This window comes from Apodemus sylvaticus, chromosome 9 (genome assembly GCF_947179515.1).
Source record: "Apodemus sylvaticus chromosome 9, mApoSyl1.1, whole genome shotgun sequence".
Lineage (NCBI taxonomy): Eukaryota > Metazoa > Chordata > Mammalia > Rodentia > Muridae > Apodemus > Apodemus sylvaticus.
The window spans coordinates 57915876-57935127 of NC_067480.1; the positions used below are offsets into that span (position 1 = coordinate 57915876).

The window sequence follows — 19252 nt, forward strand, 5'->3', positions numbered from 1 at the left end:
TACAGCATTTTCCATATTTCATATATTTTCCTGAATTTTCCATAATCTCTTTATAGCTAATAAAGTTCTTCTGTGTATTTGTACCCTCATTTCACTTCCATTCATCTGCTGATGGACATCTAGGCTGATCCCTTTGCCTTGCTGTTGTAAATAGAACAGCAATAAAGACCCAGCTATTTCACCTTGAACATACATTCAATGTAAAAAAAAAAAAATCACTTAAAATGGCTAAAGAAATTTAGAATTGCTGATCTAAAGGATTTGTAATCGCCCGAGAGGCTATGCTAGATCCTGACCAATACAGATGGGGATGTTCACAGCCAACCATGGGACTGAGCATAGGGACCCCAATGGAGGAGTTAGAGGAAGGATGGGAGCTGAAGGGCCTTATCTGGCATCAGTGGGAGGGGAGGCCCTTGGTCCTGTGAAGGCTTATGTCCCAGTGTAAAGGAATGCTGGTGTATGAGGCAGAAGTGGGGAGGTCTGAGGGGGGACGCACCCTCATAGAAGCAGGGTAAGGGAGCATGGGATAGGGAGTTTGCAGAGGGGAAACCGTGAAAGGGGATAATGTTTGAAATGTAAATAAATAAAATACCCAATAAAAATAAGATAAAATAAAGGATTTGTGATTATAAAATCATTTTAATCAAAGTAGAAGTATAGAAAGTAAAAATATAGAACTAGTAACAAAAAAGTAAATGCATGATATGTCCTTTAATCAAACAAATGTGTCCTAATTATCAGAGGAAACAAACATATTAGATAAATTATTTGAATGCTTTCCTCAGATTTCTACAATCTTTTGACTCTTTTTTCCCTTTAAATTTTTTATACTAAGTACCTCTGTAGTTTTGCTTATTAAAGAAAATTTTCACATAAATTTGTTACTAATTTTATCTTTCCTTAATCATATTGTGTCTACTGGGATGATAAAACATTAATTTTGACCTTGACTCAGCATTTATTTTTGTAGTTATTACAAAAATGTATAGTTGGCTGAAAAGATGTCTCAGTAAAGTGCTTGCCAAAAAAATGAGGACTTGAATTGGATCCTTTATAATCTGTGTAAAAATCAAGGCCTGGCAGCATGTGCCTGTAATCCCAGAGCTGGCAGGAAGATGCCAGGAAGTCTATGGGACTTGCTGGCAAGCTGCCTCACTGAGTCAGTGAGCTCCGTGGTTTTGAGAGGCCATCCCTAAAATTAGAGTAGAGAATGATTGGCTGCTCTTTCAGAGGAACTGTTGAACTACCAGCTCTCACATGGCAGCTCACAACTGCTTGTAACTCTAATTCTAGGGAATCTGACACCCATGCATAGACACATCCAGGCAAAACATCGATCAGTGCTCATAAAATGAAAATAAAGTGTTTAAATTTTATAATTTATATTTATAAAAATATTATAGTTAATAAGAATAATATGAATTATTTCATTAGACTGGTATTAGAATCTGAATTGGAGGATTTCTAATATTTACTTACCTTATTTTTTACTTAATCCTTATAATCTAAAGCTCTGAGGTATTAATTTTAAAAATGGTTTTTTCAAAGGTGTTGTAATACATAGAATTTAAATATTTTACTTTTTACTGTGGCCATGTTGAAACCTTAAAATATTTTCCAAAATGTGATTAGAAATTACATGTTCATAAAATTAAATTAAACATTTCCATCTTTATCCTTTATTATTTGCTTTAGGTTCTAGTATAATGCCAGCTGCTGGAACAATGTATCTAACCACTTCAACTGGATACCCTTACACTTACCATAATGGCGTTGCTTATTTTCATACTCCAGAAGTAACTTCTGTCCCACCATCTTGGCCTGTAAGTGATTTTCATTTGTGTAGAGTTTCTACCGAATATATAGGGTTATCCCCTTTTCTGGTTCCCCCACTCTCACCTCCCCGCCCTCAATTCCCCTACACTGGGCCATCTATCAAACCTTCACCAGACCAAGGACCTCTCCTCCCATTGATGCCTGACAAGGTCATCTTCTGCTGCATATGCAGCCAGAACCATGTGTACTCCTTGGTTTCTACCAATATTTTAAGATACTTTTGTTCTTATGTATTTGATTAACTTTTTAACATTTATTCAGTGTGTGTGTGTGTGTGTGTGAGAGAGAGAGAGAGAGAGAGAGAGAGAGAGAGAGAGAGAGAGAGATCAGTGACTGTGGAGGTCAGAGTACAATTTGCAAGCATTGGTTCTCTCTTTCCACCATTGGGCCTGTGAGCCTTCTCCCTGGCTCTGATTCTGAAATATTTAAGACACAAGCAAATAAAAATATCTACATCACTACTACCCAAATTTAACAAATTTTAATACTTTTCCCTATTAATTGAGTTCTTTAAAAAGAAGAAAAAATATGGCAAATTCATGTAAAGTTTCCTAATTTCTATTCTTTTACCCTTCCTTCATTTGTATGTTCTTATTACAAATATATCTGCCAGTAAGCAGAATAGGTAACTCCTCGGGTAATCTTTAAACACTGTATAAACAATCTGTATTGTAACTTGGAATATTGTATTTTGAGAGTTAAACTATTGGTCCTTTAAATACTATGTTAACTCTTACATATCATTGATTTCTTTAATGGTGTATTTCATACCTGGAGTTTTTTCACCCCAAAGCAATGCATTACAGCAAGATCTCTAGTGATTAAGAAGGAAGCCCTTTTAAGAAAAGAATGATGATATATTACAGAAAATATTTAATCTCAATCAGGGAGTTCTAGCCACCTTTTAGCTTCATTTTGTATGTTCTTACTACAAATATATCTGCCAGTAAGCAACCCAGATAAAAGACACAAATTTTTTAAATTTAATATTTGTTTTACTTATTTACTTTATATCCCACTCACTGCCACCCCTGTTACCCCCTCTTACACTCCTTTCCCCATCCCTTCTCCTCTGAGCACGTGCCTCCCCTGGGTATCCCCCACCTACCCTGGTACTTAAGTCTCTGTGAGGCTAGGCACTTCCTCTCCCACTGAGACCAGACAAGGTAGCCCAGCTAGTAGAACATATCCCACATAAAGGCAACAGCTTTTGGGATAGCCCATGCTCCAGTTGTTCAGGACCCACTTGAATTCAATCTGCACATTTGCTACATATGAGTAGGAAGGACTATGTCTAGCCTGTGTATGTTCTTTGGTTGGTGGTTCAGACTCTAACCCCAAGAGTCCAGGTAGATTTACTCTACTGGTCATCTTGTGGAGTTCCTAACCCCATCACAGCCCAAAATCCTTCCTCCTGTTCTTCCATAAGAGTCCCCAAGCCCCACCCACTGTTTGGCTGTGAATGTCTATATCTGTCTGAGTCAGCTGCTGGGTGGTACCTGAAAGAAGACAACATGCTCTTGTCTGCAAGCATAACAGATTATGATTAATACTTGCCCATGAGACGGGTCTCAAGTTGGGACAGTTATTGGTTAGTCATTCCCTCAGTCTCTGCTCCTTTCCCCCATGCCTGCATTACTTGTAGACAGGATATTTCGAGTTAAAAGTTTTGTGGGTGGGTTGGTTTCTCTATTGTTCCACTGAGGTTCCTGCTTGGCTACAGGAGGTGGTGGCCTCTTTAGGTTCCATATCCCAGTGTAGTGAGTCACAGCTAAGGTCATCCCCATTGACTCTTGGGAGCCTCCCTTATCCCAGATCTCTGTCTTGTCCTGGAAACACCCCCCCCACCTCCTCAACCCTGTCAGTTCACATGTCCGTTCATTTTCATGGCCATTTAGCTATCCCTCCTGTCCTTCTCAACACTTGATCCTGAATCCCCCCCCCACTCCCCTCCCCATCCCCCTCTCTCCCAGTTCCCTTTCTCCATCTGCCTCTGTGACTATTTTATTCTCCCTTCTAAGTAAGTCTCAAACTTCCTTGCTTAGGCCTTCCTTCTTGTTTAGCTTCTTTGGGTCTGTAGAGTCTAATATGGTAATCCATGTTTATGATTAATATCCACTTATAAGTGAGTACATACTATGTATGTCCTCTGGATGATATTATCAAGTTCCATCCATTTGCCTGCAAAATTCATGTTGTCTTGGTTTTTAATACCTAAATAGTGTTCTGTTTTGTAGATGGTACCACATTTTCTTTATCCATTTTTCAGTTGAGGATATCTAGGTTGTTTCAGTTTCTGGCTATCACAAAAAAAACCAAAATTTTTATATTTATTGTAAACCTTCAAAGCACTAGAGCTGGGCAGATAGCTACCCTCTCTGCTATTATGTCTGCTTCCCTGTCAACAACTCCGAGATATGATTTACAGTGTTCTGCCTAGGTCACTCTTACTCTGACTGGCCAGCCTCATGGCCAGTTCTCACAATACTATACCCCATGCTATCTTCTCTTCTCTCTTCTCTCCTCTCTCTTTTTCCATGTGGTCCTACCTCCATCCCCAAGCCCAGCAACCAAATTTTGCCTACTCCTTTTCCAACCAGCTATAGGTTGTAGGCATCTTTATTCAACCAATAGTTTTAAATTAAGGAAAAAGGTTGTATAGCCTCGCTTGGTGTATGTGAGGATTTCCTTGTCCATGGGGACAATCAGAGTTTGGGGGGCAGTATTTAGCATTACAATACATAACAACAGAAGAAAAATATAGAATACAGATACATTCAGTCAAACAATGAAAATGTGTAGTCTTACCCATTAGTTATATCCATATATTACTAGAAAATGTGTTTGTCTTAGAATTATATTAGAATCAGAGTATTACATTGACAAAATATATATATATATATGTATCTTGACTACATATTGACTAGAATTAGAATCTAGTATTACATAGAATCAGAGTCTTACATTGACAATATATATATATATATATATATATATATATATGTATCTTGACTACATATTGACTGGTAGCTTTCAAAAAATACTACTTTATGCTTTATCCAAGCTCTAATTTTTCCATTGTGTGCCAGTTCTTAAAATGACTAGTCTTGACTACATAGAGAGAGATCTTGTCTCAAAAAAAAAAGTCCAATCTTGCAAGTTAGAGATATGACTCAGTGTTGTTGGAGTGTGTACCACTCTAGCAGAAGAACCAAACCTTGATTCCTAGCATACCCTTGTGACAGGTTACAACCACCTACAATTCCAACTCTAGGGATCCAACACCACTGGCCTCCATACCACTCACATGCACATACTCACAAATAGGTACACAAAAATACAGAATTTAAAAATAACAAAACAACCCTTTAATAAATAATCAGTGTTTTACAACTTTGTCAGTGTTACCATGTAGTCGTTGCCTTGGTTTTCTATTTAGTTTATCTACTTACTGTTAAGACTGAACGTAATTGAACCTAGTTTTTAAACATTTTCAGAATTTATTTTTACTATGCTTTGAAATTATAATGCAGTTATTTCATTTCCTCCTTCCCTTTCTTCCCTCCAAACCTTATCATATACCTCTCCTCGCTTTCTTTCAAATTGATGGCCTCTTTTTTCATTCATTATTGTTACACGTATGTGCATATGTGTGTTCCTAAATACATAAATAAAATCTGTTCAGTGTATACAATGTTACATATATATATATATATATATATATATATATATATATATATATATATATATATATATATATATATGTTTTCAAGGCTGACTATTTGGTATTAGGTAACCAATGGCGAACTCTTTCCTGGGGAAGATTTATTTCCACATTCTTCAGTTATCTGTAGTTCTTTGTGTAAAGTTCAGGCTTTACAAGTTTGCTCCATTCATGTTAACATGTTTTTTGCTGTTATCCTTGTTCAAGTCCTATTTAGGCAACCATGTTGGTGAGACTTCATCAGTGCTTCTGAAATTTTTAGAAGAAACATTTTCACAGAAAACTTCCTATTTTTCTGGCTCTTACAATCTTTCCTCTCTATTTTCTACATTGATTCCTGAACCTTGTGGTCAAGCAGTTGTCTTGTAAATATATGAGTTGGGCCTGGGCTCCACAACTAAATTTTGATTGGTTATGGTTTTCTGAAATGGTCTCTGCCATTGTAAAAAAGATGTTTTCTTGAAGAGGGGTGACAACTATACATATTTATGGGTATTCGAAGAAATATTTAGTATTTAGTTAGGGATTGTGCTGTTTAGTAAAATGCCAGTTGAATGTCTTTTCCAAGATCCATGACTTCACTGGCTCTAAATAGTTACTAAATTTCCAGCATCAGGCATGATTTCCCCTTTTATTGAGTATATCTTATGTCAATTAGAAAGTTATGCCTGCCACTACTACACCTTTAAGTTTGTCATGCCATGCTGGCCATTGCTATGGTTCAGAAGTGTTATATCTTGGTGGGACTTCGTTGTTTCCTTCCATTGAAAGCATGCATGGCAACTTCTGGTACCATGAAAGCTTGTACTCAGGAAGGAAAGGTTCTTTCGGGTCAGTTCCACCTCAGGACTGTGTCTATAGTGTATAGTATTTTCAGCAATAGGGACTTGCCTCATACCTCTAGGGGACATTATCAATAGCCAATAATGTTTTCAGAGGTTCTTAGACAACCTTAACCAATAACTCAGAAGAGGGCTTTTCATGTATGGTATTTGGGTTTCTGTTAGAGGGTCTTTGGCTCCTGGAGGGAGCATTATCAGCCCAAATGGGAATGTATCATTAATACATATGCATATTGCATCTATGTACTGCTTTACAGGTGTTATAAATATTTTAGGTAGTTACTAGTATGATTTCTTATAGCTTTTTCAGACATCCTTACTATAATTTTACCCTTTTTTGTATTTATTTTTCTCCCAGATCCTTAGAGTCCTCTCCACCATTTAACATTGTCCCCTTCAGATAACTTGTACCTGCTATTCCCTGCTCTCTTGTTACCTCTCATCTCCAGCAATTGACCCTTTTTACTTTGCTGGTTTCTGCAGTTACCCTGGGTTATATACTGACATCTGAAGATTTGAAGCTACAAGCCTTAGATGAAGAATGTGCTATTTTTTCTGGGTCTGGGCTATCTCTCTCAATGTGATCCTTTTATTGTTTCATTTATTTACCTGCAATATTTATGACTTTATTTTTCTTTATACCTAAATAGTATTCCACAGTAGCACATTTCATTGTCAATTTGTCAGTGGAAGGACAGTTGGGTTACTTTCCATTTGCTAGCTGCTGTGAATAGAGCAGCAATGAGCATGACTATCTATGAAGTAGGGTGTTGAGTCCTTTGGACATATGGCAGTGAGTGGTATAGCTGAGCCATATGGTAGATTTACTGTTTCTGAGAATTCTCCACACTGATTTCTGTAGTGACTGCACCATTTTGCAGTCAAACCAACAGTGAATGAAGATTCCCTTTTCCCCATAGCCCCTCCAGAATTAGCTATAGGTCATTTGTTGATCTTTGCCATTCTGACTGAGGTAAAATAAAATCTCAAAGTTGTTTTGATTTGCATTTCTGTATTTACTAAGAGTGATAAATATTTTTTGAGATGTTTTTGGCCTGTTTTTTTTTTCTTCTTTGAGAGCACTCAGTCCCAGGCTCAGTTTTTAAGTGGGTGATTTTGATTCTTTGTTTTATATACATTATTGTTTTGCCTGAATATATGTCTATGTGAAAGCATCCTCTGGAACTGGAGTTATATACACTTGTGAGCTTCCATGTGGGTGCTGGAATTGAACTGAGATCCTCTGGAAGAGCAGCCAGTGCTCTTAACTTTCTCAAGCCCCCTAACATATAATTGAGAGATGGAATGGTAGTTCCTTCCAATATCATTCTTTTTGCTGAGGAGATTTTTGGCTATCTGGGACTTTTATGGTTCCATATGAATTTTAGGATATTTTTTTCTATTTTTGTGAAGAAAAAATGTGAATTTTGATTTGAATTCCATTTAATCATAAATGGATTTTGGTAAAATTGTTATTGTCGCAATATTAACTTTACAAATCTATAAGTTTGATGTCTTTTCCTTTTCTAGTATCTCTTTCTTCAGAGGTTTAAAGTTCTCATTGTAGAGTTTCTTTACTTCCTTGGATAGGTTTATTCCTATATACTTTTTCTTTGAGACTTTTGTGAATGGGAGTATGTCTGTGATCTCCTTTGTGTATGTTTATTGTTTCTATATAGAAAAACTATTGATTTGTACCAGTTGATTCTATCTTGCCACATTACTGAACTTGTTTATTGCTTCTAGAAAATTTCCAGCAAAATTTTTGTGATTTCTTATGGCACCTACAAATAAATATGGTTTCTCCAACTAGTGCCTATAGCACCATCTTGAAAGGAGAGAGGACAATAGCCAGCCTTGTCACATTCCTGACTTTAGTGGCATTATGTCAGTATATCCTCTAGGATGATTTTGGCTGTGGTTTTCTCATGTATAGCTTTCATTATGTTGAAGTATGTTCCCTCTGATTATGTCTTCTAGAACCTTTATCATGAGAGCATACTGGATTTCATCAAAGGGTTTTCTGCATCTATTGAGATTGTTATGTGATTTTTCATGTTAGTCCATTTATGGTGGTTTATTACATGTGTTGAAATATTCCTGAATTTCAGGAATAAAGATGACTTGGTAATGGCAAATTATCTTTTGAGTGTATTTTTATGGTATGTTTACCAGCATTTTATTGAACATTTTTGAATCTATACTCATTAGATATATTGGCTAGTATATTTTCTTTTTTGTATATATGCCTTTGCCTGATTTGGAATATTAGAGTGATATGCTTTGTAGAAGGAATTGGAAGTGCTCCTGCTAAATCTAGCAACACATCTGTTTATTTTACAACTTCATGGAGTATTGGCTTTTAACTGTTCCTTTATAATATTTCTTTGGTATCTATTATAATGTTTCCATGTTCATTTCTAGTTCCTTTAATCTGAATCTTCTTTTACTTTCTTTGGGTTTGTTGGGCCAAGGATCTGCCAATTTTATTTATTTAAAGAACCAGCTCTTAGATCATTTGATATTTTTTGAATTATGTCCTTTTAACTATTTATGGATTCTTTGTGAGTTTCACATCATGCAACCCAGTCCTACTTATCCCTGTATCCCTCTCTATCCACTTCCACCCTTACAACCTCCTCCAAAAAAAATAAAATAACGAAGTGTCCCTTTTTATCTCTTCTAATTAATTTTAGTTAGAAGTGTGTTTTGTCAGACAGTAGGATAGAAACACCTGCTTGCTTTCTGATCCCATTAGATTGGAATACTGCTTTTCCCATACTTTTAAGGTGGTGTCTATCTTTTTTTATTAGATATATTCTCTGCATTTCAAATTATTTTCCCTTTCCTGGTCTCCCTCCCAAAGTCCCATAAACCATCTCCCCTCCCCCTGTTCCCCAATCAACCCCCTCCCACTTCCCTGTCCTGGTATTCTTCTACACTGCTGCATCGAGCCTTTCTAGGACCAGGGGCCTCTCCTCCCTTTGATGTCCAACAAGGCCATCCTCTGCTGCCTATGCATCTGGGGCCATGGGTAACACCATGTGTACTATCTGGTTGATGTTTTTGTTCCTGGGAACTCTTGAGAGTATTGGTGTCTCATACTGTTGTTCCTCCTATGGTACTGCAAAACCCTTCCGCCCCTTGGGTCTTTTCTCTAGCTCGCCCACTGGGGACTCAGTTCAATGGCTGACTGAGAGTGTCCCCCTCTGTATTTGTCATGCACTAGCAGAACCTCCCAGGTGGTAGATATATCTGTCTCCAGTCAGCAAATACTTGTTGGCATCCACAATAGTGTCTGTGGTTTGTAACTGTATTTAGGAAGCATTCCTGGGTAGGTCTTTCTCTCAGTCTCTGCTCCACACTTTGTCTCTGTATCTCCTTCTTTGGGTATTTTGTTCCCCCTTCTAAGAGGACCAGAATCTCCATACTTTGTTCTTCCTTCTTGGGCATCACTTGATATGTGAATTGTGTCTTGGATATTCAGAGCTTCTGGGCTAATATCCACTTATCAGTGAGTGCATACCATGTGTGTTCTTTTGTGATTGAGTTTCCTTACTTAGGATGATATTTTCCAGTTCCAACCATTTGCCTAAGAATTTCATGAATTCATTGTTTTTAATAGCTGAGTAGTATTCCATTGTGTAAATATACCACATTTTCTGTATTCATTCCTCTGTTGAGGGACATCTGGGTTCTTTCCAGCTTCTGGCTACTATAAATAGGGCTTCTATGAAATAGTGATAGCCCAGTTTTCTAAGGAACTGCCAGACCAGACTGGTTGTACAACCTTACAATTGGTGGTACCTATCTTTAAAGTTAAGTTGTGTTTTGTGTATATAACAGAGAGATAGATTTTATTTCTTGATAAATTCAGCTAGCCTGAATCTTTTGACTGAAATATTTAAGAGCATTCATTGATCTTTAAGGCTATTGAAAAGTATATTTTATTTTGGTCATTGTGTTGATTTTTGGTGGTGTTTGTGTACTTTGTGATTTAGTGATGATGACTTGTTATTTCTTTCTACAGTCTCTTAGCGATACTCATCCCTCTCTTCAGGCTAAAATATTGCTTCCTGCATTTTATTTAGGTTTAGTTTGATAGATATAAATTTTTAGGCTGTTTAATTTGTGGAAAGTTTTTCATTCTCCTTCAACTATTTCAGATAAGGGTTCCCAGGTGAACCCTTATGGGACTTGTAGTACATTACTCCAGGATGTTCTGGCTTTCAAATTTTTCACAGAGAAATCAGTTATTATTCTCATGGGTTTTCCTTTATATGTTACTGGGTTTTTTCCTCTTGAAGCTTTCAGATATATTTTCTTTGTCTTGTATACTTAGTGTTTTAACTATGATGTACCATGGAATTTTCATTCTTGGCCTTGTTTATTTGGTATTCCGTGTGCTTCTTGTGTCAATAGATTTGAGTTTCCTTAGTTTGGAGAAGTTTTCTTCTATGATCATGTTGAAGATATGGTTATGCTATTGTCTCTGGGATTCTTTTCACTCATCTATACCTATAATCCTAAAGTATGTCCATTTCATGGTATCCTACATTTTCTATATGTTCTTTTTCTGTATTTTTAAATTATTTTTATACTACTTCCTTATGTTGTATAGATCATCTATTTTATCTTTGAGTTCTGATACTCTGTCTTCTGCTTGATTTATTCTAATTCTAAGGCTTTCCTTTAAAATTTTATAGTTGGGTTACTATTATGTTTTTCAGTTCCATCTTCATTTCAGCTTGAGTCCTCTTCACTGTTCCTATTTATTGAATTCTACTTTTAATTCTTGGATTGTCTTCATTGTTTCTATTGGCTTTATGTTTCTGCTTTCTTGGCCAAAGCTCGAGCTTATTCTCTCAGAGTTCTTTTTCTTAATTTCACTGACCTGCTTTTTTGTGTCTTCTTTAAAATTGAATTCTTTAATGAAATTTATTGTTATTTTAAATTCTTTGTCTTCAAGCTTACCTAGGTAATGTCATTGACAAACATTTCTCCTTTTTTCCTTATTTATTTATTCTTCTCTCATGTTACATCCTGACCACAGAATATATAATATGTTTATAATATATATTTATATATAAGTATTACATATATATAGAATATATTGGAATGACGTATAGGCTGCAGTCCAACTAATCCAATAGTTGCCAGCTGAGAATGTAAAGTCCAAGAATCTAGTAGTTGCTCAGTCCCATTAGGCTGTATATTTCAGCTGGTCTTCTGTATAAGCTAAAATACTGAAGAATTGGGCTCCAATGGATGTGCCAGCAAAGTGGGTGCAAACAGATGAAGAATGAACAACCCCTTCCTTCATCTATTATCCTTATATAAGGCCTCTAGTAGAATGTATGGCGCAAATTAAGGGTATGCCTCAAGACCTGGATTAAAGGTCTGTGCCCATCCAGATTAAAAGCATGTGTCATCACCTCAAGATCTAGATTAAAAGCCTATAACTTGAAACCTCAAGATCTGGTTCACAGGCATGTTGTCTTCCTGCCTCAAGATCCAGATCCAGTGTGCCCTTCTTGCTGGAATGTAGTTCATTCTAAACAGTAAATTTGACAACTGAGAACAGCCATCACAACTGGTTTCAGAAGACTGCCAGTTCAGTCTCCATATTCCCCATTAATAGGAGTCTTCCCTATGGTGACCCACATAGATACCAGGGAGTTTCCATTGCACTAGGTTTTTCCTTGCCCCTGATATGCCCCCCCTAATTGCAGTCGCCTCTCCCAGTATTCTCTCCCTCCATCTTCTCCTACATGATCCCTCCTGTTCCCATCCCCCCATGCCCAACCCACCCATAAAATGTATTCTATTTCCCCTTCCCAGAGAAATCCATATGTACTCTTTAAGCCCTTCTTGTTACTTAGTCTCTGTGGGTCTGTGGATTGTAGCATGATTATCGTTTACATAACAGATAATGTCCACTTATAAATGAATACATACCATGTTTGTCTTTCAAAGTCTGGGTTACCTTAATCAGAATGTTTTTCTAGTTCAGTTCATCTGCTTTGGTGTTAATTTTGTAACAACTGAATAACACTCCATTGTGTAAATGTACCACATTTTCTTTGTTTATTTTTCTGTTGAGGAATATCTAGGTAGTTTCCAATTTCTGGCTATTATGAATAAAGCTACTATGACCATAGTTTAGCAAGTGTCCTTGTGGTAGGATAGAGAGTCCTTTGGGAATATGCCCAAGAGTTGAATGACTGGATCTTAAGGTAGATCAATTCCCAATTTTCTGAGAAACTGTTGCCATATTGATTTCCAAAGTGACTGTACAAGTTTGCACTCCCACCAGCAATGGAGAAATGTTTCCCTTGATCCACATTCTCATGAGCATGAGTTGTCACTAGTGTTTTTTATGTTAACCATTGTTACAGGTATAAAATAGAATCTCAGAGTCATTTTGATTTGAGTTTCCAAGATGGCTAAAGTTGTTCAACATGTATTTAAGTGATTCTTGGCCTTTTGAGATTCCGCTGTTGAAAATTCTCTGTTTAGCTGTGTACCCCCATTTTTTTAAATTGGATTACGTGGTTTGTTGATAATAGTTTCTTGAGTACTTTATATATTCTGGACATTAGCCTCTCAGATGTGGAGTTGGTGATCTTTTCCCATTCTGTAGGCTGTCGTTTTTCCTATTGACAGTGTTCTTTGCTTTACAGAAGCTTTTCAGTTTCATGAGGTCCCATCTATTAATTGTTAGTCTTAATGCATATGCTATTGATGTTCTCTGTTCAGAAAAATATCTACTTGGCCACCATGTGTTTAAAACCATTCCCAATTTCTCTTCTATCAGATTTGATGGATCTGATTTTATGTTGCAGTTTTTGAGCCCCATGGACTCAGTTTTATGCAGGGTGATAAATATGGATCTATTTACATTCTTCTACAAGCCTACATGCAGTTAGACCCAGCACCATTTGTTGAAGATGGTGTCTTTTTTTCCAGGGTGTGTTCCTGGTTTATTTTTCAAAAATCAGGTGTCCATAAGTGTGTGGGTTTATGTCTAGGTCTTCATTTCTATTTTTATGCTAATACCATATTTTTTATTTGACTATATTCTGTATTTACATGTCAAATGATTTCCCCTTTCCTGGATTCCCCCATCCCAGAAACTCCCATTAGCCCTCTTCCTTCCCCCTGTTCCCCAAAAAACACCTTCTGCTTCCCTGTCCTGGTATTCCCCTACACTGCTGCATTGAGCATTTAGAGGACCAGGGGCCTCTCCTTACTTCCTTCTTGGGTATCATTTGATATGTGAATTGTTTCTTGGGTATTCCAAGCACTGATAATATCTGCTGATCAGTGAGTGCATACCATGTGTGTCCTTTTGTGGTTGAGTCACCTCACTCAGGATAACATTCTCCAATTCCACATACTTGCCTAAGAATTTGATGAATTCATTGATTTTTAATAGCTGAGTAGTATTCCATTGTATAAATATACCACATTTTCTGTATCCATTCCTCTGTTGAGGGACATCTGGGTTCTTTCCAGCTTCTGGCTATTATAAATAGGGCTGCTATGAACATAGTGGAGTATGTGTCCTTATTACATGCTGGGGAATCCTCTGGGTATATGCCCAGGAGTGGTATAACAGGGTCCTTTGGTAGTATCAGCCCAGTTTTCTGAGGAACTGCCAGACTGATTTCCAGAGTGGTTGTACCAACTTGCAAAATCACAAGCAGAGGAGGAGTGTTCCTCTTTTTCCACGTCCTTGCTAGCACCTGTTTTCTCCTGAGTTTTTGATCTTAGCCATTCTGACTGGTGTGACATGAAATCTCAGGGTTGCTTTGATTTGCATTTCCCTGATGACTAAGGATGTTAAACATTTCTTTAGGTGCTCCTCAGCCATTCAATATTCCTCAGGTGAAAATTTGTTGTTTACTGTATACCCCATTTTTTTAATTTATTGATATATTTATTTACATTTCAAATGATTTCCCCTTTTCTGGACCCCCACTCCCCGAAAGTCCCATCAGTCCCCTTCCCTCCCCCCTGTTTTCCCACCCAACCCTTCCCACTTCCCTGTTCTGATTTTGTTCTATACTGCTTCACTGAGTCTTTCCAGAACAAGGGGCTACTCCTCTGTTCTTCTTGTACCTCATTTGATGTGTGGATTATGTTTTGGGTATTCCAGTTTTCTAGGTTAATATCCACTTATTAGTGAGTGCATACCATGATTCATCTTTTGAGTCTGGGTTACCTCACTTAGTATGATGTTCTCCAGCTCCATCCATTTGCCTAAGAATTTCATGAATTCATTGTTTCTAATGGCTGAATAGTACTCCATTGTGTATATATACCACATTTTTTGCATCCACTCTTCTGTGGAGGGATACCTGGGTTCTTTCCAACTTCTGGCAATTATAAATAGGGCTGCTATGAACATAGTAGAACATGTATCCTTATTACATGCTGGGGAATCTTTTGGGAATATGCCCAGGAGTGGTATAGCAGGATCTTCTGGAAGTGAAGTGCCCAGTTTTCGGAGGAACCGCCAGACTGATTTCCAGAGTGGTTGTACCAATTTGCAACCCCACCAGCAGTGGAAGAGTGTTCCTCTTTCTCCACATCCTCGCCAACACCTGCTGTCTCCTGAATTTTTAATCTTAGCCATTCTGACTGGTGTAAGGTGAAATCTCAGGGTTGTTTTGATTTGCATTTCCCTAATGACTAATGAAGTGGAGCATTTTTTAAGATGTTTCTCCGCCATCTGATATTCTTCAGTTGAGAATTCTTTTGTTTAACTCTGTACCCCATTTTTTAATAGTGTTGTTTGGTTTTCTGGAGTCTAACTTCTTGAGTTCTTTATATATATATTGGATATTAGCCCTCTATCTGATGTAGGATTGGTGAAGATCTTTTCCCAATTTGTTGGTTGCCAATCTGTCCTTTTGATGGTGTCCTTTGCCTTACAGAAACTTTGTAATTTTATGAGGTCCCATTTGTCAATTCTTGATCTTAGAGCATATGCTATTGGTGTTCTGTTCAGAAACTTTCTCCCTGTACTGATGTCCTCAAGGGTCTTCCCCAGTTTCTTTTCTATTAGCTTCAGAGTATCTGGCTTTATGTGGAGGTCCTTGATCTATTTGGATTTGAGCTTAGTACAAGGAGACAAGGATGGATCAATTCGCATTCTTCTTCATGCTGACCTCCAGTTGAACCACCACCATTTGTTGAAAAGGCTATCTTTTTTCCATTGGATGTTTTCAGCCCCTTTGTCAAGGATCAAGTGGCCATAGGTGTGTGGGTTCATTTCTGGATCTTCAATCCTGTTCCATTGATCTGTCTGCCTGTCACTGTACCAATACCATGCAGTTTTTAACACTAAACAAACTCAAAGATAAAAACCACATGGTCATTTCATTGGATGCTGAAAAAGCATTTGACAAAATTCAGCATCCTTTCTTGCTTAAAGTCTTGGAAAGAACAGGAATTCAAGGCCCATACCTAAACATCGTTAAAGCAATATACAGCAAACCGGTAGCCAGCATCAAACTAAATGGAGAGAAACTTGAAGCAATCCCTCTAAAATCAGGGACTAGACACGGCTGCCCCCTTTCTCCTTATCTTTTCAATATTGTACTTGAGGTACTAGCTCGGGCAATTCGACAACATAAGGAGGTCAAAGGGATACAAATTGGAAAGGAAGAAGTCAAACTATCATTATTTGCAGATGACATGATAGTCTACCTAAGTGACCCAAAAAACTCCACTAGAGAACTCCTACAGCTGATAAACAACTTCAGCAAAGTGGCAGGTTATAAAATCAACTCAAGCAAATCAGTGGCCTTCCTATACTCAAAGGATAAGCAGGCTGAGAAAGAAATTAGGGAAATGACCCCCTTCACAGTAGCCACAAACAGTATAAAGTATCTTGGGGTGACTCTTACCAAACATGTGAAAGATCTGTATGACAAGAACTTCAAGACTCTGAAGAAGGAAATGGAAGAAGACCTCAAAAAATGGGAAAACCTCCCATGCTCATGGATCGGCAGGATCAATATAGTTAAAATGGCCATTTTGCCAAAAGCAATATACAGATTCAATGCAATACCCATCAAAATCCCAACTCAATTCTTCACAGAGTTAGAAAGAGCAATTATCAAATTCATCTGGAATAACAAAAAACCCAGGATAGCTAAAACTATTCTCAGCAACAAAAAAAAAAATGCTGGGGGAATCAGTATCCCTGTATACCCCATTTTTAATAGGATTATTTGGCTCTCTGGAGTCTACCTTCTTGAGTTCTTTGTATATCTTGGATATTAGCCCTCTGTCAGATGTAGGGTTGGTAAAGATCTTTTCCCAATTTGTTGGTTGCCATTTTGTCCTTTTGCAGTTACCTTTGCCTTACAGAAACTTTGTAATTTTATGAGGTCCCATTTGCCAATTCTTGATCTTAAAACATAAGCTATTGGTATTCTGTTCAGGAAATTTTGCCCTGTGCCCATGTCCTCAAGGCTCTTCCCCAGTTTCTTTTCTATTAGTTTCAGTGTGTCTGGTTTTATGTGGAGGTCCTTGATCCACTTTGACTTGAGCTTAGTACAAGGAAATAAGAATGGATCAGTTTGCATTCTTCCACATACTGACCTCCAGTTAAGCCAGCACCATTTGTTGAAAAGGCTATCTTTTTTCCACTGGATGGTTTCAGCTCCTTTGTCGAAGATTGAGTGACCATAGGTGTGTGGGTTCATTTCTGGGCCTTCAATCCTATTCCATTGATCCACCTGCCTGTCACTGTACCAATACTGTGCAGTTTTTAACACTATTTCTCTGTAGTACTGCTTGAGGTCCAGGATACTGATTCCCCCAGAAGTTCTTTTACTGTTGAGAATAGTTTTAGCAATCCTGAGTTTTTTGTTATTCCAGATGAATTTGAGAATTGTTCTTTCTAACTCTATGAAGAATTGAGTTGGGATTTTGATGGGGATTGCATTGAATCCATATATTGCTTTTGGCAAGATGGCCATTTTTAGTATATTAATCCTGCCAATCCAAGAGCATGGAAGATGTTTCCATCTTCTGAGGTCTGGGATTTCTTTCTTCAAAAACTTGAAGTTCCTGTCATACAGATCTTTGACTCATTTGGTTAGAGTCACACCAAGATACTTCATATTGTTTGTGGCTATTGTGAAGTGTGTCATTTCCCTAACTTCTTTCTCAGCATGTTTATCCTTTGAGTATAGGAAGGCTACTGATTGGCTTGAATTAATTTTATATCCAGCCACTTTGCTAAGTTGTTTATCAGCTATAGGAGTTCTCTGGTGAAGTTTTTTGGGTTGCTTAAGTATATACTATCATATCATCTGCAAATAATGATAATTTGACTTCTTCCTTTCCAATTTGTATCCCTTTGACCTCCTTTTGTTGTCTAATTGCTCTAGCTAGAACTTCGAGTACTATGTTGAATGAATAGGGAGAGAGAGGGCAGCCTTGTCTAGTCCCTGATTTTAGTGGGATTGCTTCAAGTTTCTCTCCATTTAGTTTGATGTTGGCTACTGGTTTGCTGTATATTGCTTTTACTATGTTTAGGTATGGGCCTTGAATTCCTGTTCTTTTCAAGACCTTTAACATAAAAGGATGCTGAATTTTGTCAAATGCTTTTTCAGCATCAAATGAAATGAAGTTGTGGTTTTTTTCTTTGAGTTTGTTTATGTAGTAGATTACATTGATGGATTTCTGTATATTGAACCATCCCTGCATCCCTGGGATGAAACCTACTTGATCATGGTGAATGATCATTTTGACGTGTCCTTGGATTTGGTTATCAAGAATTTCATTGAGTATTTTTGCATTGATATTCATAAGGGAAATTGGTCTAAAGTTCTCTTTTTTGTTGGATCTTTGTGTGGTTTTGCTATCAGCGAAATTGTGGCTTCATAGAACGATTTGAGTAGTGTTCCTTCTGTTTCTATTTTGTGGAATAGTTTGAAGAATATTGGTGTTAGATCTTCTTTGAACGTCTGATAGAATTCTGCACTAAAACCATCTTGTCTTGTGCTTTTTTGTTGTTGGAAGATTGTCAGTGACCATTTCTATTTCTTTAGAGGTTATGGGACCATTTAGATGGTCTATCTAATCCAGATTAAACTTTGGTAGTTGGTAACTGTCTAGGAAATTGTCCATTTCGTCCAGATTTTCCAGTTGTGTGAGTAAAGGCTTTTGTAGTAGGATCTGATGATTTTTTTTTTTAATTTCCTCAGTTTCTGTTGTTGTTTCTCCCTTTTCATTTCTGATTTTGTTCATTTGGATACTGTCTCTGTGCCCTCTGGTTAGTCTGGCTAACTAACTGGTGAGAAGTCCAGTATAACTCTATAGGTCTACGTTTATATGTTACTTGATCTTTTTCCCTTACTGCTTTTAATATTCTTTCTTTGTTTAGTATATTCTATCTCTTCTATTCTGTTGTTGATGCTTGGATCCATGACTCCTGACTTCTTTCCTAGATTTTCTATGTCTCGAGTTTTTCCCCTTTGTGATTTCTTTATTGTTTCTATCTCCATCTTTAGATCCTGGGTGGCTTTTTTTAATTCCTTCACCTGTTTTGTTGTGTTTTCCTTTAGTTCTTTAAGGGCTTCTCCCTGTTTACTTGTGTTTTCCTGTATTTCTTTAATGGAGTCATTTATGTCCTTCTTAAAGCACTCCATGAAGCCCTCCATCAGCATCATGAGCTGTGATTTTAGATCCAAATCTTGCTTTTCTGGTGTGTTGGGGTATCCAGGACTTGCTATTGTGGTAGAATTGGATTCGGATGGTACTATATTGCCTTGATTTCTGTTAGTAACATTCCTACATATGCCTTTTGCCATCTGGTTCTCTC

General features: G+C 37.3%; 1 protein-coding gene across 1 annotated transcript in view; it reads left to right on the plus strand.

Moving 5' to 3' along the window:
• The window catches only part of Boll (boule homolog, RNA binding protein), a 119671-nt gene that overhangs the window by 22719 nt on the left and 77700 nt on the right, over positions 1-19252 (plus strand). The window contains exon 6 of the mRNA XM_052193483.1: positions 1699-1826. Coding sequence (XP_052049443.1) covers positions 1699-1826 — 128 coding nt within the window. The remainder of the gene's footprint in view (positions 1-1698; positions 1827-19252) is intronic.